Raw genomic sequence first — 25,373 nt, forward strand, 5'->3', positions numbered from 1 at the left:
TGGCTGCAGCTTTAGTAAACAATGAATGATGAAAAATATTGCAGAAATATCTTCAAGAGATCTGACAACTCTGAGCACAGACCTTATCACACTGATATTGTCTATATTCCTCCACGAAGCTTGGCAAATGAATAACTGAGCCCGATTTTGGCAGAAGGAGAGAAGGAAGTACTAGTTCCAGCATTGAACCAAGATTATGAAAAAAACCCAACCAACAAAAAACAGTTACTTCTTCTCCTGAATAATAAAGACATCATGTTTGCATATAGAACAGCTTTTGCATTATTGCTCTACGTATAAGAATATATTAAGGAACTCATAACAGACTGCACATTACAAACTTAAGGTTCTTTGGTGAAGAATGAAAGAAAACAGTATTTGAACTTTAAAGAAAATGATCTCATCCACTTTGCTTTTATCTATTGATCTGTTGAATCCTCTCACAGAGCAGGGAGAGGTACTGTGTGAGTTTCACCATGGCAACGATAGCCACGCCCCCAGCCATCATACACGTTGGCCAAAAGAGTGAATGGAACAGCACGTTGGAACTGTAGAGTTTTGTTAGGATGACACTCTTCTGGTTTCCTTCCGGGTCAGAATAGCAGGAGAAGTGTTGGTACTTCCTGAAGTTTTCCATGACAACATTCACCAGGGACATGGATTCTTCAAAATTTTTTCCACACTTAGGTATATAGGAGCACTGTGGAAAATGAGATAAACTGTCACCAGAAGATACTCTGTGTGTGTGTGTATGTGTGTGTGTGTGTAGTTCTAGGAGGAGTATTGAGGCCAACTTAATGATCTGTGAAATAACCATGATGGTTTTTCTTTTCATATTCACACTAGTGCCTCTAGAAACCCTAAGAACTCACACACTGATTAAAACAATGTTTTTAGGTATCCGGCCAGGATGTACTTTGATAACTCACTCATATAGCTTAAATATTGATTAAAATTGGGTGACTCCAAAAAACAATTGGATAACTCCAGTGGATTCCTTTTGCCACAGCTAAGCATGGTGAGTGTTCATTATTCTCCACTGAACATACTTTTCCGTGGAATCAGAGTGTCAACCTTTCTGTCTTGTATCTGTCCACAGCTGTTTATGTAATATCAAAAGCTGCCAGTTATCTCAGGGAACTCTTACTCTTATCTTTTCAGCTTGGCTTCATGTTTTTCAGCCAAATCACCTTGGTCACCTTGCTACTAGTCAAGAAGACAGCTGTACCCCTGGTGAGCTGCTAAAAAAGAATCTCAGAAAGTGTAGGGATATTGAATAAAGAGCTGTGATAAATGGTTCATGCCCAGTTAATATTGACAAGATAACTTTTTCCATAAGGCAAGGAAACATAAAGCAGAATCAATTCAGTTTACTCTTAAACCAGCACTCATCTGAGAATTTACAATAACTTTTCTTCGATTTTTTCACCTGCTATCTTTCTTGCTGTATCTCTTCTATATGCCTCTCCTTTTTTTTCCTACACACTTACATCCTCTGATTTCTTTCTTTGTATCTCTCTTTTCCTTCCCTGCCCTGCCCTGCCTGCCAGCCCTCACCTCTCTATGATATTTTCCCCTCTATTCCCTCTTCCTGTTCTCCTTTCTCCTTCTCTTCTCCCTCCCTCTTCTCTGGATACAGATGGAATTAAAGAACTTTGTAGTTTTTCTTTTTATTACTTATTGGATATGGTTTTGCATATATTTTCCTAATTTATAGAGCAGTCTTTGAGGAGATGAAATCTCTGTGAACCTCTTCCTTGGTCTGTATATGAACAGTGACAAAACTGATATAACAATGCATTTAACTTTTTAAAAAGTTAGGAAAAAAGTGATTTTAAGTCACTTCTTTGGGAGATGTGTGGGCCCTTGGTTAAGTCTTTGCCCTCTTTATGGTAAGGTGCCTCCCAATAGGAAAAAAATTCCTATCCTTTGTTATATATATTATCAAATGATTAATTGATTTACCTGAATTAAAATGGCTTGTGACAAGATCACTGCTAATCTCGTGTTTTAATGTGAGTTAGAAAACTATGCCCCCTCATCAAAACACTGTTATTCTCTGTTGAAAAATTGTGATAATACACTGATTTTATGAAAAAACCCACATATTTTACTGCTATTACCAGTTTATAAGTTGTGATTTAAATATTGACATCTATGAGTTTTACAATGTCACTGGTACCCCTAGGATTGTACAGTACACAACTCACACAACTGTATGTAGAGATACAGATGAGGTGGGCTGTTGGTGAACTTTGAGCTATACTGATGGGAGCTTAGGAGTAGGACCTTGAATTCCAGAATGAATTTAGATTTGTATATTTCACAGGAAGAACATATAATAGAAATGGAATGAGTTTTGCTAATGGAGTATGTTTGAATGACTCTTTCCCCTGACTTTATTAGTGGGTGTACTGGCACTTGCTTTTTTTCACTGTGCTGTAATCACTGGATTATTTGCTTATAAACAGCAGGAAGATTCTTCAATTAGTTAAGAATGGAGGATGAGCATGCTGACATTTATCATAAACAAAGCTTAATATTCTCATACAAGGGCTGGTTGACACCCTCATATTTAATCAGCTAAGAGTAAATATGAGTACACTCATAAATGTGGTTAGTGCAGAGAGCTGGTACTAGCACAACATTAAGGGTCTGAAAGTATCTCCAAGAAAGCAGAATTTCTCAGTGAGTTATAACTTAGTATGAAAACTGGTCTATGACTGCCATGATACATTTTCTACTGGTTGGATGCTGGATTGAAAGAGTTTAAAGCAGTAAGGGGATACCTTTATATTTTTCCTTCTTCAGCACTGTTAGATCATGTCTACAACTTTTTTTTAATGCTTTGATTCAAAAATCATTAAAAAAATTTAAAGACAAGTCATTTGTGGTTGAATTAAAAAAGAGCCAATTTAGCGTATGAATGCATCAGGGTTCTTTATATTTTGGTGCCAAGAGAGTTTATAGTAGTAGTTTTAGTGGCTAACAGTACTAAGTTATTGAAGTGGTCTCAATAAAAATGGAATTCCATTAAAAATGGAGTTTTTCCTTTTCTTATGCTCTTGTGAATTGATTTGGCTTTTAATTTTTTTTTGGAGAAACATTTATCAGCCAGTGACAATAATTTTGTCACTATATAAGATTCTTCCAAATACAATGCGATATACATTACTTTTGAGACCATCTAGCAAGGTTGTAATACAGGAGCTGCTTTATTAAAGCTTCTAGTCATCAGGGTCTCAAATGCACATGTTTGGACTGGCCAGATGAGGTGTGTGCCATACATGATCGGGTGTGGGTCCTCAGGGCCAGGCACTTAGAAATGCAACTCCACGTTACTGGTAGAGAAAAGATTTCTCTGCCCTTGTGTTTTTAGCTTTTTCTAACCTTGCCACCCACCACCTTTCAACATACATAAACTGGCTCCCACTAGACTATTATTATCCTTGAAAATTCTATCATAATATGTCAATCATTCATTTACTTCTATTATTGATGGGTCCTTCTTTTGTGCTAATGAATATATAAGGTAGTATCACAAGCCCCTGACGTGTCTTCAAGAGGTCTGGTTACTGTGTTACTGTGTTTCTATAAGCAAGTTACTTGGCTCCTCAGAATCAACTTTTGGATATAGTAGGGTTAATAACGCCTTCCTGGCAGGGTGTGTGAGGATTAAATTATGACTATGCATAAAGCATCAATAAATTTTCTTTAACATATTTTTTATTGGAATATCACATTTGTCCATACGATCTAAAGTCTTTAAAAAGTGCCACATACTAAAGTATGAAAACTTTAAGCAGGGTAAAATTACTAGTTATGTGGTTTTCACAGGAACAGTCCTGTTTGATGGCTCTTGTCATGAGTTCCTTGTTTTTGTGTCCAAAGAGATTTGACATTATGCTGAATCCTACATTAGGATTCTAAGTTTTTGTTTCAAACTATAGCCATGTGTATGTTTCTGAGGCTGGTATGAATTTGGGGTAAAGATTTAGTGATCTTATGATTTTATCAGATGTTTGGAGAGTGCATTTCAACAAATGAAAACTTTAGTAAGTGATCAACACTTAGTTGGAACAATGTAATGTAGATTGAAAAGGTAAAAATCCTTGTGTTTTTAGATCATTCTTTTCTTGGTGGGAGGTATGGGCTAGGAAAGATTTAACTTTCAGACTGCATGATATATAACACAAAGGAACATGTGAATAATAATTTTATATACACAAGACACTTAAAAGCCATTCAAAATTTGTTTATATATATTTATATTACCATGGCTATAGGTCCTTCTTTCTTTTGTGCCTAACATATGGATATAGAAACCTAGCAAAACTCTGAGGCAGCCATTCAGGGGAGGATTTAGACCCTCATCTCTCTTCTCTCTTTTTTTTTAATTTTAATTTTTTATTTTTAATTAATTAATTAATTAATTTTTGGCTGTGCTGGGTCTTCGTTGCTGCAAGTGAGCTTTCTCTAGCTGCAAAGAGTGGGGGCTACTCTTCATTGTGGTGTGCAGGCTTCTCACTGCGGTGGCTTCTCTTGCTGCAGAGCACAGGCTCCAGGCATGGGCTTCAATGGCTGTGGCTCGCGGGCTCCAGAGCACAGGCTCAGCTGTTGTGGGGCATGGGCTTAGTTGCTCCACGGCACGTGGGATCTTCCCAGACCAGGGCTCAAACCCGTGTTGCCTGCATTGGCAGGCGGACTCCCAACCACTGCGCCACCAGGGAAGCCCTCACATCTCTTTTCTTTTTTTTTTGCGGTATGCGGGCCTCTCACTGTTGTGGCCTCTCCCATAGTGGAGCACAGGCTCCGGACGCGCAAGCTCAGTGGCCATGGCTCACTGGCCTAGCCGCTCTGCGGCATGTGGGATCTTCCCAGACCGGGGTACGAACCCGTGTCCCCTGCATCGGCAGGTGGACTCCCAACCACTGTGCCACCAGGGAAGCCCTCACATCTCTTTTCTTAATCCTGAATTTTGTTAATAAACCTTTGGGCTTTCCCAACTCCCTTAACTTCTCTTTAGTATTGAAAATACAGAGATGGCCCCACAACGTGACCCTTCATCTCCCCAGCTGAGGAAACCTGGATCCTGTCACCTTCTCCTGACTGTCCTTTCCCTTACCACAAAGATCTAGCAATTGCATCTTCTCTCCAGTTCTTTGGAAAGCAACTGAAAGTTTTCTTAGCCTCCCTTTCAAAATCTTTCACATCAATAGAGTCATTTTTATTCTCGTGATGGACAGAAGTTTTGAGAAAGTACCTGTTGGGCTTTTGCTCAGCCATGCTTCACTAGGCATGTGTGAAGCAAAAAGTGACAGGCCTTCACCCTAAAAATAAAAGCTGTGGGGAGGAGTGGGGGCAGTAGGAGGGGTATATTTGGCTGGATAACCTCACTGGTCAGCCTCCTTTTCCTTATGATGGTAGGAAGGGAACTATTAATTCTCAGGATCACCTCAGGGGAAGGGTTTGTTCTTCATTTGTTCTTTTATTAAAAGGGCAGTGTCTTATTTCAGAGAGGGTTTAAGTTTGATGAAATCTAATAAATATGTTTTGAGTGTCTCTAAAGTACCAAGTTGCATGCTGGGTATAGGCATGAAAAACATAAACAATTTAAAACAGATCATTAGAGAGAAACAGGACAAGGGTGGTGGGAGTGATGAAATGGGACCAGCAATGAGGCTGAAAAGGCTCTTGGTAAAGGCTCTACACTTCACAGAGGTGGGCCACAAATTTGTCAGAACTCTGTGGTATTCAGGGCATCCTAGTCCACAATGCCTACGAGATAAAAACAAAAACACTGCTCATTGAAGCATAAATATCTTGGTTCTAAAGTCAGATGGGACTTCTTCAGTGTCTGCAAACAATGAGTACTGTGTACATGTTTATTAAGCATGTATGACGTGCCAGGCTTTGTGTTCTGTGCTGGAGAAGGAGACATAATCCTTACATTCAAAGGATGTAGAGATCCCCAGCTGGCAGTCTTGGAGTACTCTAAACTTTTGAGTTCTTTGAACATTAGTGATGGACAGAGGAGGTGAGAAAGTAAGCTGGGATGTTATTTTCATTCTTGTTTGAGACTTCCTGCTCCTTACCATCACTTTTAAAAAAGCGAATCCCACAATATTTAGACTACTTTAGTTTGCACTTCTAGTATCTGCTTGATTTTGGCAAGTGGGACTGTTTGAAATGTTTGGTAGAGGAGAGGAAAACAGTATTCACACTCTGCTATGTACCATAGTTTCCTGCAGTATAGAGACACAGATTCCTCCAGAGAGGTTTTCCTTTTCTGTGTTTTCCAGAGCTTTCACACTTATTGTGGCATTACTGCTTGATGTGGAGTAGAGGCGAAGCTTAAAAGACCTAGGCAATCCACTCATGAAATAGAAGCCATGTGGAGCTGCAGGATTAGTCAATACCCACAATAGCTTAAGCCATGGAGCCCTCAGGTCCATGATGTATCCAGTCAGCCCTTGAGTAAGTCAGATATCTAATTTGACCATGATCCTCTTTCTCAGCAATGGAAAGGAGTAGGTTCATTTTCCATGCTTTTCTTCTTGATGCTCAGTGCAAGCTGTTTTGGGACACATTCTTCCCTTCATTTCTTCACAAAGATGCCCTTAACTGTGCCATAATTCAGTTTTGGTGAGCAGTGACTAAACTTTGTCAATCACAGAAGCATTTCTGAATCTATGGTCCATAGGCAGTTTCAGGAAATTTCTAATTTAAATATCCCTAAATTTAAGGTGCTGATTATGGGGATGTCATATGTCAAATTTCTGGGCATGTTTTTTCCCATCTTTTCAGGGTGCACTTCTATCTAATATCCATTCTGTGTAAACTGGTGTTGAATATACAGCCTTGACTGTTCCTGTGGATCACGGATAGTTCTAGTCCTTGTTCATGGCCTTTTACTTGATCCTAATCACCTCTTGGAGTATGATGAAATGGCATGGATTCTCACCTATTCACTAAAATATACCATCAGAAGGATAAATATTTCTTAGAATTTAGAGTTTTTTAAAGCTCTTGTCTTTACTCTCTCAAGAGGATGTGCTAATGTTTTGCTTTTTAAGAGAGAGCATGTTTAGGTAAAGAGACTTAGATTTTAATTCAGACCTAATTAGTGAATGTGTGACTTTGGGAAAATTATTTCATTTTCTGAGCTCAGCTTCATTATTGTGAAGTGGAGATAACAGTGGTACCTAATATGTGAGATTGATGCTGTAATTAAACAAATGAGTTCATGTAAAATATTTAGTATTATACAGTGCCTGGCACATTTTAAGCTCTTGATAAAATTTGGCTATTACTACTTTAGGAGTAGGGTTTTAGTCAGGATTAAATGAGATGATTTTTATAAAGTTCTTGGCATAGTGCTGGGCACATAGTATATAGTAGATACTTAATAAATGTGGGCCCCTCTTTTTTTCCCATTTAGATTCTCAACTTCACTTTATTTTCTTCCCTTTTATCCTTACCCTACCAAATGCTGTGCAGAGGAACTCAGTGTTTACAAGCTTTGATTAAAATTGCAGAATCTCCCAGCATTCAAGCTAAAAGCTAAATAAAATCTGGAGCAGTGGTTTTGCCACTGTCTGGAGACATTTTTAGTTGTCACACTTGGAGGCAGGATGATGCTAGTCATCTAGTGGGTAAAGGCCAGGGATGCTGCTAAAGATCCTACAGTGTACAGAACAAGTCTCCACCCTACCCTCACAGACAACAAAGGAATATTTCACCCCAAATGTTAATAGCCTTGAGGCTGAGAAATTCTAGTCCAGATATGTATATTCTCTGGATGTGCAGAACTCAGAAGGCTTCAGAATGGTGGCAAAATGAGGGGTGATGCTGAGTCTGGAGTTATAAATAATTGGTTAATTTATAGAATTTACTCTCCATCCAAAATAGCTGTCTTCCTCATGACAGCGATATATAAAATACCACATATATAGTAGTATACTACATACCAAAAATGGATATACTTTCTGGTTTTGCACAAAGATTCATTTTTAATACTCTCTTAAATCAGATGGGCATGTTTTGGGGATCCCTGGTGGGTAAACAAGGTTTTAAACTCTCAAAGGAGATCAGCATTGAGAAATTTAACAACCATAGTGAATTAATACTCAGCCACAGTTCATGATTCCTGTGACAGCCTTGTAGCCTGAAGAGGCAGGGGCTCTTGAGCCTGCTTGCAGCTCCTAGAGACTGTTCGTCAGCCAGTTGCTCCACAAGAGCATGCCAGCTTATCAGCTTAAGCAGCTTCAGTTGTAATATGGACAAGAGGTTGGTCACTGAGTTTAAAAGCCAAAGAAAAAGAGTATATGAGAGAGTGTGAAAATTTAAAAATAAAATCCTTTTGGATATCTTTCTACAAAGAAGCAGACAGTTTGACTGATATACCTTTGCCTCCTGTTGTCCCAAATCAAACATTGTCAGTAGTGCCTTATGTATCTCAGTAAAACCATGCCCATTCGTTGGTAACTATGGGAAAGACTACTATTTTTGGTGAGCTTGGGGAATAGTAATAAGAAGGAGAGGTCAAGATAGAGAATATTTTAATTTTTCTCCCCAGGAATATCCTATATATTTCTCATGCTACATTAAGATCATGGTTTAGTGACCTTTTGACATGGCAATAACTGTATTTTCCACGTATTTACTTCTGACTAAAGGCAGAGGACAGCTAACTAGCGAGTGAAGAACTACTGGGCCAGGAAGGTGATCCTGCTGTTTGGTGTTTTCTTTCCCCTGGAAGTGTCTGTTGATTCTAGAAGGGGGCTGAGATCCTAGAAGGTTGGATGGAATTTTTGACAGCCTTGCAGAGCTAGGGGCAGGAATTATCATTAACAACCTATCAAGTGGGGGCTCTGATGACACCCTATTCACTTTGGGCTGGGACTGTTAAGGGCTGCATCCTAGGAGTAATGGTCAACCTGAAGAAGATACGTCCTCAAAGGGACTTAAGTTCAAACTTGAATATCTCAATTTATGTAGTCAGAATAAGGTGATCATGAATGGCACCTAGGGGCCTTGCAGAAGCAAATGGAAATAATTTTTGGAAAAGATGACATCATGATATCAACCGAGGCTTAAAATTGTTTTTATAAATAATTTTGCAGATATGATGTTTGACAACTAATAAAAAATAACCAGACGTTACAATGCAACATGAAAACAATTAAGAAAAAAAATAGAACAGGCACATAGGGGCTTCAGATATTGTAGTCATCAAAATAAACTTTAAAATAACTACAATTTTACTTTTATGTTGAAGAATTTAAAAGAGAAGAATTAGAATACTGCAGGAAACTAGAAATTATAAATAAGATCCAAATGGATATTCTAGAAATGAAAAATAAAATAAGAGAAATTAAGAACTCAATGGATGGGTTTAACAGATTTGTCAGAGCTGAGGAAAGAACTGTGAATCAGAAGGTAGGTCAATATCTAGAATGAAGCACAGAGAGACAAAAGGAGGGAAAATATTGAATACAAAAGAGACAGGAAGACACACAGGGGATACAATGAGAATACCTAACATATAGTCCATAGGAGTTCAAAAAGGAGAAGAGGGAAAGAATGAGAGCAGAGATAATATTTGATGAGATAATGACTGAGAACCTTCTAAAATTGACAAAGAACATCAAGGAAGAGGGAGAGAGGCCCTGGGAACACTAAGCAGGCTAAATAGAAATAAATGTTTACTTTGGCACATAGTAATTCAACTGTAGAAAACCAAAGAAAATAATCTTTAAAGTAGACCAAAATTACCTTCAAAGAAGTAGCAATTAGACTGAGAGCTGATTTCCAAATAGTAGCAATGCTCACCAGAAGACAATGGAATGCTTTCAATGTACAGAAATAAAATAACAGCCAACTTAGAATTATATACTCAGTGAATATATACTTTGAGAATGAAAATGAAAAGAAAAAATTTTCAGACAAATGAATGCTTAGAGATTTCTTTAGAGCAGATATTGCACTAAATAATTAAAGAGTGTTCTTCAGGAAGTAGGAACAAATGATCCTGGACCAAGGATAAAGGAAGGAATGAAGAATAAGAAAATGGAAAATGATGTGGACACATCTAAATAGATAGCTACTATATACAAAAACAATAATAATATCTTCATGGGCTTAAAGTATATATCAAATAAAAATGATAATATATAACTTGAGAAGAGAATAAATGGAGTTCAAATGTTTTAATATCCTTGATTAGTCAAGATTGCAAGTTGTAATCACTAGTTAAACACTAAAAGGATAGTGACAGAACACATAACTTCCAAGAAAATAGAGGGGAAAATAGGATCATAAAAATAATCCAGTGAAGAAAGGGTGGTCTTTTCATAAATGGACTTGGACAAATGATTGTCCATATGAATAAAAAAGAAATCTGGAAACTTGACTCCTGCATAAAAATCAGTTTCAGGCAGATTGTACTCTAAATGTGAAAGGAGAAACAATAACATTTCTAGAAGATAATTTGGGAGAATGACTTCATGATCTCAGGGTAGGTGAAGACTTTTTAAACAGACAACCAAACGTTTGAAAAAATGAAAGAAAAGAAAACAAAAGAAAGAAAGGAAGAAGAGAAAGAAAGGAAAAAGAAAAAAAGAGAAAAGAGAAAAATATTGATAAGGTTTGGTTGCACTGGAATTAGAGACTTCTTTCATTCAAGTACATCATTAAGAGAGGGAAAAGGCCACCTTTCATTTCAGGAGAAGGTATTTGCAGCACAACAATCAAGGAACGTTCATATCTAGATTTAAAGAATTCCTACAATGAATACTAAGAAGAAACCATCCAATAGAATCAATTCAATAGAAAACAAGGGACTTGAACAGACATTATAAAAAAAAAGGATATTCAAAATGCCAATAAATAAATGAAAATGTACTTAATAACATTAGTCACCAGAATTGCAAGGTTCTGATTTCCTGCAGTGCAGGATATGTTTTATTTCTTTGCTTTCATGGTGGTTATGTGGGGGAATCTCTAACAAGTGCTTGAGCTGTACTTTTTCATTTCTTGCATGTTTTACAGTTAAAAACAAGGTAAATAAACCAAACAATGACCTAGTATCATACTGACAGCAGACAGAATACTGGTCCTAAAATTTTAACTGAGATTTTCCATGGTAGGTTCACTCCCGATTTATAGCTTACATACTGCATTCATAGGGTTTATAGCTTACATACTGCATTCATTCATACTGCATTCATACTGTAGTGATAACATGTCAAAACAAGAAAATGGAAATATGCCCCACTTTTTGATGCCTATTCAATTTTGGCCAATTTCCAATTCCTTGGAGATTTGAGAGTTTTATAGACATTCATCATTACAGGTCAGTTTTGAATTAAAAACTTGACTTGAGGGATCTTGAAAAACATATACTTTGTGGGAAAATTAAGCTATGTATATTTGTAGAGTAGGATTAGGACTGGTATTGTTTGTGGGTACCACAAACAAAAGGAAATCAGAGCAGACATTGTGTCCTCAGAGATATTTGCAAGAATTCTTTTAAGTTACTGTAACCAAAATGCAAGGTGGGTTTACTTACTTTTTGTTAATATATCACAAAACGAATCCTATGTTCTAGTATCAAGCTTTGCAGCTACTGCATTTTTTTCAATACATATAATCTGTATCATTTAAGTGCTGATAAATGTAATGAAAAGTTTTTACAAGAAAGGCTAGAGTTGTGAGAATTGTATCCTGGTGACGAGAGCCAATTGTCCTGTTGGAGAATGGTATCAGGTTGTCTTGGCATATGAAAGTACTCTGGCCATCTAAATTGCTACCATAAATCCAAAACACAAGGTATTTAACTTAAAATTGATAATGGCAGGTTGGTTCTGCTGACGCGTTACTAGTCATCCCAGACCTTTTAAATGCAAATTTTATGTGCAGCTTTAATACAATACATATTGAGCATCCACCACGTGGACTTGAATATGTTAATGCTGGAAAATTCAGCCTCTATGAACATAACACATGTGAAGAAATATGCACAGGCTCACATACTGTGACCATGGGTTGAAGGTCTCACCTGTGCTCTGCTCAGCACTGTCCATACTCTGTTCTAGTCCTCACAGTGAATGACCTTGCAAGATGGTCATTGTTATTAAATTTTTAGAGAAAAGGATACTGAGGCTCAGAAAGCTTAAGTTACATCTCCAAGACCACAGAACGAAGTGACAATGACCGTGGAAAAGCAAAATATAGTTTTACCCCGTGGTTCCCAGGTATATGACAAATATCTTGTATTTTTGGTTTGTACAACTGTGACTAAACTGCACATTTGCTTTGAAAGACTGAGTCTATTTGTGTATCAATAAGGATATAATGTTTACCCTTCTAAATGAAAGTAAAGGCTAAATCTTCACTGTTCCAAAATGGGGAATGATTTGACCACCACTTGCACAGAAAATAAATGTTTCCCAAGTAAGAGAGTCAAGTAGTGTAGTGTGTTCTGTGACTGGATGAGGAAGGGCCTGCTTCCTAGTGGCATTTTCTTTTGAAGTGCTGGCTCAGGGGAACTTGATAGAGAGATGGAATGGTGCGGAGCTGTGTGGGGGTGAACGAGATGCAGTGTGCGCCCAGCTCCTACCTCATGATTGATTTTCATTGTCTCTTCCGTGTGGTAGAGAAGAAGCTTCTCTCCAGAAGAAGTCAGGTTAACGTACACCTGGAGACAGGGGTACTGAGAGAGTTTCCAGCAGTCCGGACCACAGCTGAAGGAGCAGTTAAATGTTTCCGTGATGGATGCATTCAGCAAGGTGCACTGAGCCTCCTCGGTCCACACACTACACAGAGAGGAGGAGAATAAGCACAGGCCCAAATGCCAAGGGCAAAGAAGGTGTAATCAGAGGGGAACATTTGTCAGCTCCTTGACCTGAAGAATCTTCCAGATCTATAATACAACCTATTGGTTAATGTATATGTTTTTAAATAGAGCAGCTTTAGGCTAACTATAATATAAACACAGACAAACTTTGCCTGGCATCTGAGAACTTTGCCAATGATTTCCATCAGATATAGTATCATCTTTTCCAATGCTTGATTTGTTAGATACTTTTCCTTATCAAATTCACTGGTAAGCATAAGGCAGCATCTTTTTACATCACAACCTGTACTCACCCTGCATTTCTGCATTTTAAGCTGCTTCCTGCCATGCCTTGGTCCTCACCTCGCAATGTCTGCCCAGTTTGTAGGCAGAGAAGGGGTAAGGGAGAAGGGGAGGAGAGATGGTGAAAGGGTGGAGGGGCTTGAGGTCCAGTGTGACAGATGAAAGGACAGTGATCTATTTCTTTAAGGTCTTTCTAATAAGGGAGAAAAGATAACTCCACCTTTTGATTATACCAAGAGCAATCACTTATTGCATCCCCCATTCACCCTAACTGGTGCTTTACCTACATTGTCTTCTTTTTTCTCCCAATAACCCTATAGGTTAGGTATTAATTCCTTTTAAAACTGAGTGAATTGACAGTCAGAGATATCAAATACATGCAAGGACACACAGCTAGTAAGTGATGGAAATTGCGATTCCATCCAATCCTCTATTTCTCTACTGCCTGGGCTCGTTCCATGGTGCTTCCCTTCTTCCCCACAAACAGTGGAAAAGAGGCTGTTGTTATATGCAGATGAATGGGTTCTTATCAATGCCCTGGGATCTCTCAATCAGAAAGATTAAACAAACAAACAAACCCTCCAGCTGCCCATTGGTCAGATTTTCATTCTAAAACATTTATAATTTTATGATCAAGGGTAATATTTGTGATTAGGAAGTAACACACCCAGAATCAATCTTTTGCTTCTGGATATAAGCTGATTACCAGAGTGATCAGAAAACATTCTTTGCAGATTAATAACCCTTCTTTTTGCTGGACATGTGTTGACAGGGCCCCCTTTCCATGTCCAGTTTCATACCAGAGCCAGGATACTAGTACTGACCCCCTCTGGTGTGGCAATTTGTATTTTCCTGGGATATGGGTGGTCAGATTTTGCTTATTACAAGGAGGAAAAAAGTCTTAGATGGTTCTAAGCAGATGTGAGGATCTGAAAGCGGTTTTGGAGTCAGTGAACTCTTGGGGCCTGAGGCATCAGAGCTTTCACTGAGAAGGAGCACAGCTGAAGGCATCAGAGAAACAGAGCAGAGAAGCCACAAATGGAAAAGATGATGCCTTAATTTTAGCAGATTACTGTGTTTCAACTAGATTTTCCTTCTAAAATGAAAGTATTAATTTAGGTGGGGAAATGAATGCCACAGAATGGTTTGATTCTCTTTTGGATTGAAACCTCAATTTTTCATTTGAAAGGGCCTTGTTTCTTTAAGCTGAAGCACTCTGAGACCTTCCCCATTAGTTATAGCAATGCTGGGCTTTCCTGTGCTCAAAGTGTCCAATTTATGGACAACAGTTAGCTAGAGATGCTGTGGAGGTTTATCATGTGGCTTACTCAGGAGGAACGCACTTGACAACTCAGTATTCAATTGCCTTTCTGTCTATTCAGTAAACCTAGGGCAAATATTTAAATAAGAAGGGTTCAAAATCTTTAATTTAAAAAGTTAGTGCATAGTAGTGTTTTTCAACCTATTAGAATCACCTGGGGAACTTTAAAAGATACTGGTGAATGGGTTCCACTCCAGACCTACTAAATCTGACCCTGTGGAATGATTGTGGTGGGGCCTGGGTGTCAGTATTCTTAAAAGTTTCTCAGGAAGTTGAAATGTGCAGTTGAGAACCACTAACGTGTGGGGTGATGGAAGAGTGGGGTGTGGTGGAAAGGAATGCAGGTGGAGAATGGACAGAGGTGTGAAGAGGCAAGAATAGGGATTCTGGAATTAACAGGAAGTGGTTTTGAATCTTGGCTCTGCCGAACACTAAAGCTGTATGACACTGGGCAAGTTATATCTATCTTGAGCCTCAGTTTTGCCATTTTTATGAGTATATTCATACTTATAGAATAGTTATGGGAATTAAAAAAGTAATGTATGGCAAATCCCTGGCACACAGTAAGCAGTTTATACATAGAACTATTTTTATCTTTATTGTTAGATAATATTATTGACAAATAGTATGTGCCAGGCACTGCTCAAAGTTCTTTTTAGGAAAGAGGTAAGAAAGAGCACCTCAAGATTGATAAGCTGTGTGGGAGGAGGGAGAAGGGAGACAAAAGACAGTCCCAAGCACCCAATGGCTTTACCTCTGCATGTATGAGCGCAGGAGTGTGATTCCCAGCAGAAAGTACATCATGATGGAGCACACCATCATGGCCAGTCCCAGGAGAATGGCCCGGTCCTCTCCTGCTTTCAGTGCTGTGACAGTTTTCCTTTTGTCCAGGAGGTCATGGTCCCTGATTTTTTGGTAAATGTTTCTGAGGTTGAACATAATACAGTTTTACTTGAAGTCCACAGTTAATCAACACACCCCTAAAGAGTAAGTCGCTGCTCAGGCCTTCCTAAGGCAGAGAGGCCGAGAGGGGTCCTCCAAACCCGCCTGAGTGCAATTGGAACCCAGCATGTGACTATTGCCTTCCAACACACACGTGCACGTGCACACACACGCACGCACACACACACACACACACACACACACACACACACACCCCAACCCTGAGCAGAAACTAGTCTTCCTTCTTTCCTTGGGACCCATATCTAGCTGTCAATACTTTTGCCTTTCTCTGAGTCTGAAGAAAGAAAGCAATTCCCTCAGCCCTTAAAATAATGCTTTGGGTTTGTTTCCTTTGCCAACCCCCGGCTGATCATCATTGATCTTTCTGTACTCTTTGAATACCTAATGGAGCATTAATTCAAATAAATGGCAACATATATGAGGAATCTATCAACTTAATATCTTATTTCCCCTCAGTAGTAATAGACAGAATTTATCCTGGTTAACATTTTTCTCAGGCTTAGGGTTGCTTAGGGCTCTGTTGACTTGAGATTTATAAGAAATGTGGAGATGTCCAGTGGTGACCCAGACTTCTTTTCCTGAACTGTAAACATTCGAGTGAGTTTACAAAAATATCAGTCAAATCAAGGCCAGACTCCATAAGTTTGGATAGTTTTATTAGTATTTTTTAAAATTTTCAAGCAGCAACCTATGGTAAGAAAAAAACAGATTGGAGTCAAACTGTCTCCTAGTTCAAAACCTGATTTCATGGCTTACTAGCTGTGTGATCTCTAAAACTTCCTCAGCCTTTCTAATTCTCAGTTCCTTGCAAAGTGGAAATAATGTGTAACTACACTGTTACGGTTAAATGAGATGACGTAAGTAGATTATCCAGGAGAATGACTGACATGAAGTATTTAATAAATGTTCCCATTTAAAAATGGTGTGGGGAATGCACCTATGGTTAGCTAATCTATGACAAAGGAAGCAAGGATATACAGTGGAGAAAAGACAGTCTCTTCAATAAGTGGTTCTGGGAGAACTGGACAGCTACATGTAAAAGAATGAAATTAGAACACTCCCTAACACCATACACAAAAATAAACTCAAAATGGATTAGAGACCTAAATGTAAGACCAGACACTATAAAACTCTTAGAGGAAAACATAGGAAGAATACTCTTTGACATAAATCACAGCAAGATATTTTTTGATCCACCTCCTAGAGTAATGGAAATAAAAACAAAAATAAACAAATGGGACCTAGTGAAACTTCAAAGCTTTGGCACAGCAAAGGAAACCATAAACAAGACGAAAAGACAACCCTCAGAATGGGAGAAAATATTTGCAAATGAATCAACGGACAAAGGATTAATCTCCAAAATATATAAGCAGCTCATGCAGCTCAATATTAAAAAAAACAAACAACCCAATCCAAAAATGGGCAGAAGACCTAAATAGACATTTCTCCAAAGAAGACACACAGATAACCAAGAAGCACATGAAAAGCTGCTCAACATCACTAATTATTAGAGAAATGCAAATCAAAACTACAATGAGGGGCTTCCCTGGTGGTGCAGTGGTTGAGAGTCCGCCTGCCGATGCAGGGGACACGGGTTTGTGCCCCGGTCTGGGAGGATCCCACATACCGCGGAGCGGCTGGGCCCGTGAGCCATGGACGCTGAGCCTGCGCGTCCGGAGCCTGTGCTCCACAACGGGAGAGGCCACAACAGTGAGAGGCCCGCGTACCGCAATAAAAACAAAAACAAACAAAAAAACTACAATGAGGTATCACCTCACACCAGTTAGAATGGGCATCATCAGAAAATCTGCAAACAACAAATGCTGGAGAGGGTGTGGAGAAAAGGGAACCCTCTTGCACTGTTGGTGGGAATGTAAATTGATACAGCCACTATGGAGAACAGTATGGAGGTTCCTTAAAAAAATAAAAATAGAATTACCATATGATCTAGCAATCCCACTACTAGGCATATACCCAGAGAAAAACAGAATTCAAAAAGACACATGCACCCCAATGTTCATTGCAGCACTGTTTACAATAGCCAGGTCATGGAAGCAACCTAAATGCCCATCGACAGGTGAATGGATAAAGAAGATGTGGTGCATATATACAATGGAATACTACTGAGTCATAAAAAGGAACAAAACTGGGTCATTTTTTGAGACGTGGATGGATCTAGAGAGTGTCATACAGAGTGAAGTAAGTCAGAGAAAAACAAATATTGTATATTAACGCACGTATGTGGAACCTAGAAAAATGGTACAGATGAACTGGTTTGCAGGGCAGAAATAGAGACACAGATGTAGAGAACAAACGTATGGACACCAAGCGGGGAAAGCGGCGGGGTGGGGGTGGTGGTGGGATGAATTGGGCGATTGGGGTTGACATGTACACACTGATGTGTATAAAACTGATGACTAATAAGAACCTGTTGTATAAAAAAATAAATAAAATAAAATTCAAAAAAATAAAAATAAAAATGGTGTGGGGAGCTACAGCTTTATGACATGGACATCGGAACATCCCAAAATTGCTGTTCTTCTCCAAAGAATTTCTAAAGGACAGAATATCAAGGCAGTGAATAGTGTAGAAAGCTTATGAGTGGAGGGTTGGATTTGAAATAAGGTCTGGCAGAGAAGGCAGAAAAGAAGTGAGAAATTGCTGCGGGTGCTGGCTGGTTGGAGAAGGAAGAAATATGGGAAGGAAGGCAATGCTCAAGGATTCTGGAAACACAGGCAACCAAGAAGCCACGGAGAAGGGAGCTTTGGATTGCACGGGTGTGTGAGTGGGGGAGTTGCTGGCTTTTAGGGCTTGGGGACAGAGAGGAGGACACATAGAATGCTGAAAATGAAGAAAGAAGCTCTTATGCCATTTTTATTTTAAGCTTCAGACAAAAAGCCAACATACACGAGACAGACTTCAGATTTTCCTTTTAAATTTTCATCACTAGTCACTCTCGTTGCTTGAAAAAGAACTAGAATCCAGTGTGGAACTTTGCAGAGGAGGAAAGAGATGCCTGTTATTTGTATAATTGTGTGTATATTCAGGGATTCTATTCAGCTTCATGCTCCAGGATGGCCTTACTGGTGTTTATGGCTGGCATACATTCTGGGGCGCTGGTTCATTCTGGACTGGTTGTTAGGTATTTTGATTTCCTATAGAAGTGTGAGAACATGTATGTACTTAGTGTATTTCCAAAAGGTTTTAAGGAAGACTATATGTTAATCTGGTTATTAGAGTATAAAATTAATGGATTAGTTTATTATCATTATTGCTATTATTTAAAAATTCTCTTCATGAGGTAGTTTATATAAATCTTACTCTTTCCTTGAGGAGTGGGCCCTTTATAGTAGGAGAATCATAGCTAAATAGAGGCCTTTGTTCCTCATCTTTTCATGACCGTGTCCTTCCTGCCTCTTTCCCACCAGCACTCACTCATGGCCACTCATTCTCCTCATGGCCAGAAGCTCTGAGAGCCCATCTTTTTTATTACTCTCCAGCTCCCAAGCCCAGTGCCTCTGGAGTAGCTAGCTGGCTGGCCATCTTGCAGGCTTTTGACTTCTTCAGGTTAGCCACCACCCATCCTCTAAGTTTCCCCATTCTTTTGTGAGATTTTCTTTGGAAAATGTAGGATTTATATCAAAGCTCTTAAACTTGGACCTCTATGAACCTGAATGAAAAAAAAAAATCAATGCCCATTCAGTTAAAGCCAGACTTCTGAAGCAAGAAGAGACAGGCTGAGTCTGAGTGGCTTCAAAGGCCTGCTGTAAAATAATAATCTTTTGTTACTTTCCTGTTGTTATTTATCAAAATGTATTTAATTCTAATGGCTGCATTGAGATTTGGATTTCCTGCAGGTGGGAGACAGCAAGGAGGGAGCAATAGTCTCAGCTCCAGAGTAGTAGGCTGTCACACTGCCTCACTTACATCAGTCTACACCCATAAAAGAGATGCAGTGTAATCAGTCCGTTATGTTACTAGAACAAGAAGAATACAAAAATGATTCAAATGGGTAATTTAAAAACAAATCACAATTTGGAAGTGGTTAACAAATGTTCTTCACGTGCTCTGGGATGTGCAGAGAAGAGGGGAAATTATTGGTTTCCATGCAGGCTAAACACATCTGGGAAATCAGGATATTACTCAGCAAAATGAAAGTGGGTGAGTGAGGTGGGACATACTCATGAAATTCAACAATAATGAATTTATTGCTAATTGAATTAATGGATAAGTTAAGGAATGAATGAATAATTTGGAGGAATAAAGATTCAGTTAAAGTCTACGAACTTATTTTGAATGCTGGTAACCTCTAGTTATTGTATGTGGCCCCTACCCAGCAGGAAGACCAACATGAAAAAAAATATCAACATAGGGTAGTAAATTCAATGATGGAGCCATTCACAGCATGAGTATAGAAGAGGAGTAATTTTCCCAGCCTGAGAGAGCAGGACAGGGAGCAAGGATTAAGGTTAGGGAAGGCATCCTGGAGGAGAAATGCCTTAAACAGAATCTTCAAGATTGAATCCAAGTTAACCAAATGACACAGGGAATCAAGGGCATTTCAGACAGAAGGAATCACATGAACAAAGGATGGAGATTTGCAACTACATGCTGACTGTCAGAAACTACACAAATTTTATTATTACTCGGATGAGTGTGGGACAGGGGAAATGGGGCAGATGAGTTTGGAGAGGTAGTAGGTTATGAAGAGTTTTTGTAAGTCATTTAAGGAACTTGGCCTTTATCCTGTAGTTAATGGGAAGATGGCAGAGGTTGACATGATCAGAACTGAGTTTCAGAATGATCACTCTGGCTTCAGGGTGGAGATTAGATTAGCGATGGAAGCAGACTTAAATCAGAAAGAAGAATTAGGGGATTGTTACTATAGTGTTGGTAAAGGATGATGAGGGCTGGATCTAGGATCGAGGTAGGATAGATGGAGAGAAAAGGATGTATGGAAAAATATCTAGGAGATAAAACTTCAGGATTTGGTGACTTATAGAATATAGGGGATGATGAGGAAGTGAGAAAAAGGATATAGTTTAGATTTATGCCCAAGAACTTAACTTGGACGACTGGGGAAATAGTAGAGGGTGTTAAAGCAGGGGTCCTTATTTTGCTATTCTTCCTGGTTCCAAAGGGGGTGTTTTTGCTGTCCTGGATAAGAAGGGAGAGGCTGATTGTTCATTTATAGATTCTCTCCCCCACAAACATAGTGTCCTGAGCTCAGGTGAGGATTGACTAATCTGATTGGTGAGATAGGCCAGAGCCTGACAGTCAGAGACCCTGTCTACATTTTGGGTGAGACTGAAGATCACTGTTTATGAGTGGCACAATTGTTTTCTCACCCTTTTGGACTTGCCTTTGTTCAGGCCTGGTGTGCCTTGGCCTCGCTATCTCTAGGTAGTAAGCCCCAGGTGGGGAAGGGAGTGTCCATAGCCTGAGACTAAGTGGATTAGTGAGGTGCCCCTCCTATGCCAAGTTGTCTTCAAAGCCGGGGGAATGAGCATGATGCTATATTTTGGGCCTCAGGCCTAAACATCGTCCTTCATACTAGGAAGCCTTGTACCTTGGGGGTTACTCCGCCACTACTAACAGTGGACAGCTCATCTCTCTTTGGCTCTTTGTGTCTATTCTCTGTGGAATCTTCTTAAAAGGGGTAGGGGGAGAAATAAGGGAATGAAGGCTAGAATAGTTCATTGAAGTAGAGCTCTCAGGAGGAATAATGACTCTGGGGCATGACTATAAAATAAGTTTCGAATATGGGGGATATTCAACCGTAGGTATAGAGCAGGAATTTGGATTTATGATTCTGAAGCAGATCTAGCCTTGGTGTATACTGGCGAAGCAGTATGTTTAAGCTCTGTTGGAGCAGCTGTGGCTTCATGGTTCATGGTGAACCATGAATCAGTATGGTGGATACAAATCAGCATTTATACATGTTGGCAATAACAAATAGTACATATGTGCAGTCTTTTCTACATATACAGGGAGCATTCTGCCCAAATCCTTTTGGAGAATGTGAGTTATTAATAAAACTATAAGACAAGTTCAAGTATAACAAAATATTTTGTATAAAAAATTTTAATTGTCCAATAAAGCTTTATATTTACCTCAAGCCATAGTCAACACAATACAATTTTATTTCATACTCCATATTTGGATAGTTTTTTAAAGTTTGATAGTAATCCTGTGGTTCACAAGCAAATTATTTATGAGGCTGTACATATACAAACATGGATATAAAGAGTAAAATATGCAAGAAAAAAATTTTTCCTTGGGCTTCACTCATTTAAATTCAGATTCCCTTGGTATTTAGCCTGCAGGAAGAAAACTATTCATGTTAAGGCAGGGTAAATGTCATTTATTAATTCATTTGTTTATTCATTTGTCAGCATTTTAAAGTCTTCATAAGATGAAACATACTGTGCCAAGTTCTGGGGAATACAGAGTGAATAAGACATGTCCTGAGGGAGCTGGGTGAGATACCAATCATTACAATGCATTGTAAGGAGACTTATTGTAATGAGTGCAGAAAGGAAGCAAGTCAATATGCTAGGCGCTGATTTGCCAAAGGTTCAGTTACTGAATGGCTAATGCACCATGATTAGCCAATTTGCCAATTTATTGAAGGATCACTTTGCCAGATGAATAATTTGCCCACTTAGTCACAGATTTAACAAAGACTTATTTTAAGGAGCATTGTTTTAAGTATAGTAAATTAATATGAATATATTTTCTTAAGAATATTTTAAGATGATATTTTAAAAATACATTGAATTATATTCTTCTTATAATATGTTCTTTTTAACAGTATTTTAAGATCTGTTTGTTTTTTTTTAAAAGCTAAGTAAGTTTCTGAGGTAGGTTTAGTCTCTTTATAAATATATTCTTATGAATATATTCATAGATATATATTTTTTGAATATGTGTATGAATATATTCTTCTAATAGATATAGCAAAAATTTAGCATTTCATATGGGAGCCTTTCCGTTTATAATGATTTTATTCAAGTCCTTTTTAGAGTTATTTGCTGTTTTGCTAACATTTTAGCATCACTGAGATTCTTGTGCAAATTTCATGACTTTGATAGATTTGGCAACTTTATCAATTAACCAAAATTTGTTTCTTTTAACTATTCATAAGATTATGGTAATTTATTTTGGGTGGGGAATTTTTAACAGCTTTTTGAAGTTTCTGCTAAGTTTTATTTGAACAGTTTTATTTTGTCCTTATAACAAAATGTTTAATTTGTCTTTGCTCTTGTCCTATTATTGGAACAGGAGGGATCTGGACAAGATTGGTGGGACCCTCTGCTGGGGGAAAGTTGAAGAGCAGAATCAGCATAATGCAGCCTGGCCTGCTGATCCTAGAGAGAGGTAAACCCAGGGGCAGAGAGGAGAGGAAACAAAGAATAGAGAGAGCAGTAGGGCATGGCTGGGTTGGGGGAAGGGGAGGAAGACCTGAGAACAGGGGACCCTGAAAACAGAGGGTGTCTGGAGCACAGGGAGGAAAAGACACAGGGGCTGAGAGATAGAGGGACAATGGCTGCAGAGACTGAGAGACAGAGGAGGAGAGTCTCAAGGCCCCAAATCTGGGTCCCCTGCAGTCTTTTTGGTTCCTACTAACCCATAGAACTATGAGGGTTACAATGATTATGCAAAGTTTTTGGTAAGTAACTAAATTTGATAAATTCACCAAAAAGATCAACTGGCAAATGGATTAGTATTTGGCAATTTGGTTTCAGGCAAATTGGCTATCACTGTATTGGACACTCCTTAAACTGGGCATTCAGTAGATTGGTGATGGATAACTTGGCTCAGGACTTGATTTATGAACATGAATGTTTTAATTCATGTTTAATTAAACCAAGGTGGCCATAACAGTTTAAGTGGTGATGGTTAAAGGATTCAGTAATAGACTGAATTAAATCTCCAATGAGCAAACAATTGATAAGGGGAATAGGGTAGCTGAGAGTGGTTGGATTCCAGGATCCAGTGAGTGGGGGATGGCAGGTAATGAGCTGGTTAGATAGGCAGGGGTCAGAGATAAAGGGTGTTGTATGTCTTCTGAAGTTAGAGGAGCCACTAAAAGAATTTAAGCAAGAAAGTGATATAATTAGCTTTGTACTTTAGAAAGATCACTCACGTTAGTGTGGTTGGCTGTTTGGAATGGTTTATTCCTGGAGGCTAAGAGACTGATTCTGAAACTCTCCCAGCATTTCGGGTGTTAAATAGGGGTTGAAAAAAAAGCAGTGGTAGAGAAGATGAAAATTTAGATATGGGCATCATTTGTGTCCAGAAGTAACTATGAACACTGTGGGCTTTAATGAGACTCCCTAGGTAGTCAGAAACAAAACTCAGCAAGGGTACTAGAACTTGGAAAGGGCAAGAAGACAGATCTACAAAGGGTCCCAAAGCAGTCAGAGAGGTGAGGGGCACTGACAGGTGCAGGAAAGAGGAGGGAAGGTGGGAATAAAGAATTATGTATATCTGTCATAACTTGGGGAGGCCCTTCAGAAACCTAACCATAGTAACCATAATACTTAACATACTAAATATTTATATTTATGCGTCTCTGGCCCAGTGAATATTGAGTGGCTCAAGAGTTAGAGCCAGACCACATTCATCTTTGTAGGTTCATTCTCTTGCATTTATTAGGCTCACAAAGTATGTTCCTTTATGTGGGCTAGAAAAGGCTTCAATATTGAGCCTCCCTACACTGAGGCAGCCCCTGTAGGGAGGCTCAATGGCCAAGTGAAACCAAGTAAATCAGAGAACCATGGCTAGAACAGACTCCTGGCTTCTCTCTTCCTATCAGTGCCCATTGTACTCTATCACTATACATTTAGTATTCCTTCTAGGAAAATTTCAAGCTTTTCTGGCACTGAGAGCTCTAGTTTCCAGACTTCAAGGAAAAGTGCCTTCTCTTAGATCCTACAAAGTGAATCTGTGGGGCAATGGATTGCTGAACGCCAGCTGAGTTGAAACAGGCAGAGTTGCTATGTATCTTTGCCCCAGGAGCACTCAACTCATTATCTCATATGGCAGAGCTGAGAGTGGCATGGATTAAAACAGCCATTGTTCTGCCTTCCGCCCACCAAAGTCTCCTATGTTTTTGAGATGTATGTACATCCTCACCTTCTATTAGTTCTATTAGATAGAACTAAATAATCTTAAATGTTTATATTAGTTAAGAAGAAAGCCTGAAAATTAATGTGCTAGGCATCCAACATAAGGAGTTATGAAAAGATTAATAGAATATATTAAAAGAAAGTGTAAGGAAGGAAATAATAACCATGAGTAGAAATAAATGGAATAAAAGATGCACTGTATTAAAGAATCAATGAAATCAAAGATTAGTTTTTTGAAAAGACTAATGAAATAGACAAACCTCTGATGAGACTGATTAAGAAAAACTAGAGAAGACTCAAATAAATATCAGGAATTTAAAAACCATAAGTACAGATACAGTTAGATTAGAAAGATAATAGAGGATATTAGAAACAACTTTATAGCAAGACATTTAAAAACTTTGATATATGATTTACTTAAATATATAGCAAATTCTTACAAATGTATGGCTTAGTGAAACTGCTTTGAAATAGCTAGAAAATCTAAATAGTTCTAAATCATTAAAAATTGAATCATCAATTTAAAATATCCTCATAATGGAAATACCAGGCTCTGATTATTTATAGGTAAGTTCTACCTAGATTATACAAATCATTCGGAGGATCATATTCAGAAAAAGACTTGGTGACATAAAGATGCAAATTTACCACAAATTAATAGCTTTCATAAAATTCCAATAAAAATCACAAGAGCTTTTGTGGGAAGTGGGGTATGACTGGACAAGCTGATTCTAAAATAAGTATGGGAGTGCAAACATCTAAGGATAGCAAATACAATTCTAATTACAAAAGAACAAGGTGGGCAACTTTTATA

At 38.5% G+C, this 25,373-nt stretch overlaps 1 protein-coding gene across 1 annotated transcript in view; it reads right to left on the reverse strand.

Annotated features, from left to right (window-relative positions):
• Positions 1 to 415: 415 nt before the first annotated feature.
• KCNMB2 (potassium calcium-activated channel subfamily M regulatory beta subunit 2) overlaps positions 416 to 25,373 on the reverse strand; it is a gene marked incomplete at both ends in the record, with an annotated part of 29,853 nt that continues 4,895 nt past the window's right edge. The window contains 3 exons of the mRNA XM_079704970.1: positions 416 to 700; positions 12,623 to 12,818; positions 15,217 to 15,387. Of these exons, the coding sequence (XP_079561096.1) occupies positions 416 to 700; positions 12,623 to 12,818; positions 15,217 to 15,387 (652 nt within the window). The remainder of the gene's footprint in view (positions 701 to 12,622; positions 12,819 to 15,216; positions 15,388 to 25,373) is intronic.

This window comes from Hyperoodon ampullatus (genome assembly GCF_949752795.1).
Source record: "Hyperoodon ampullatus genome assembly, chromosome: 5".
Taxonomy (NCBI): domain Eukaryota; kingdom Metazoa; phylum Chordata; class Mammalia; order Artiodactyla; family Ziphiidae; genus Hyperoodon; species Hyperoodon ampullatus.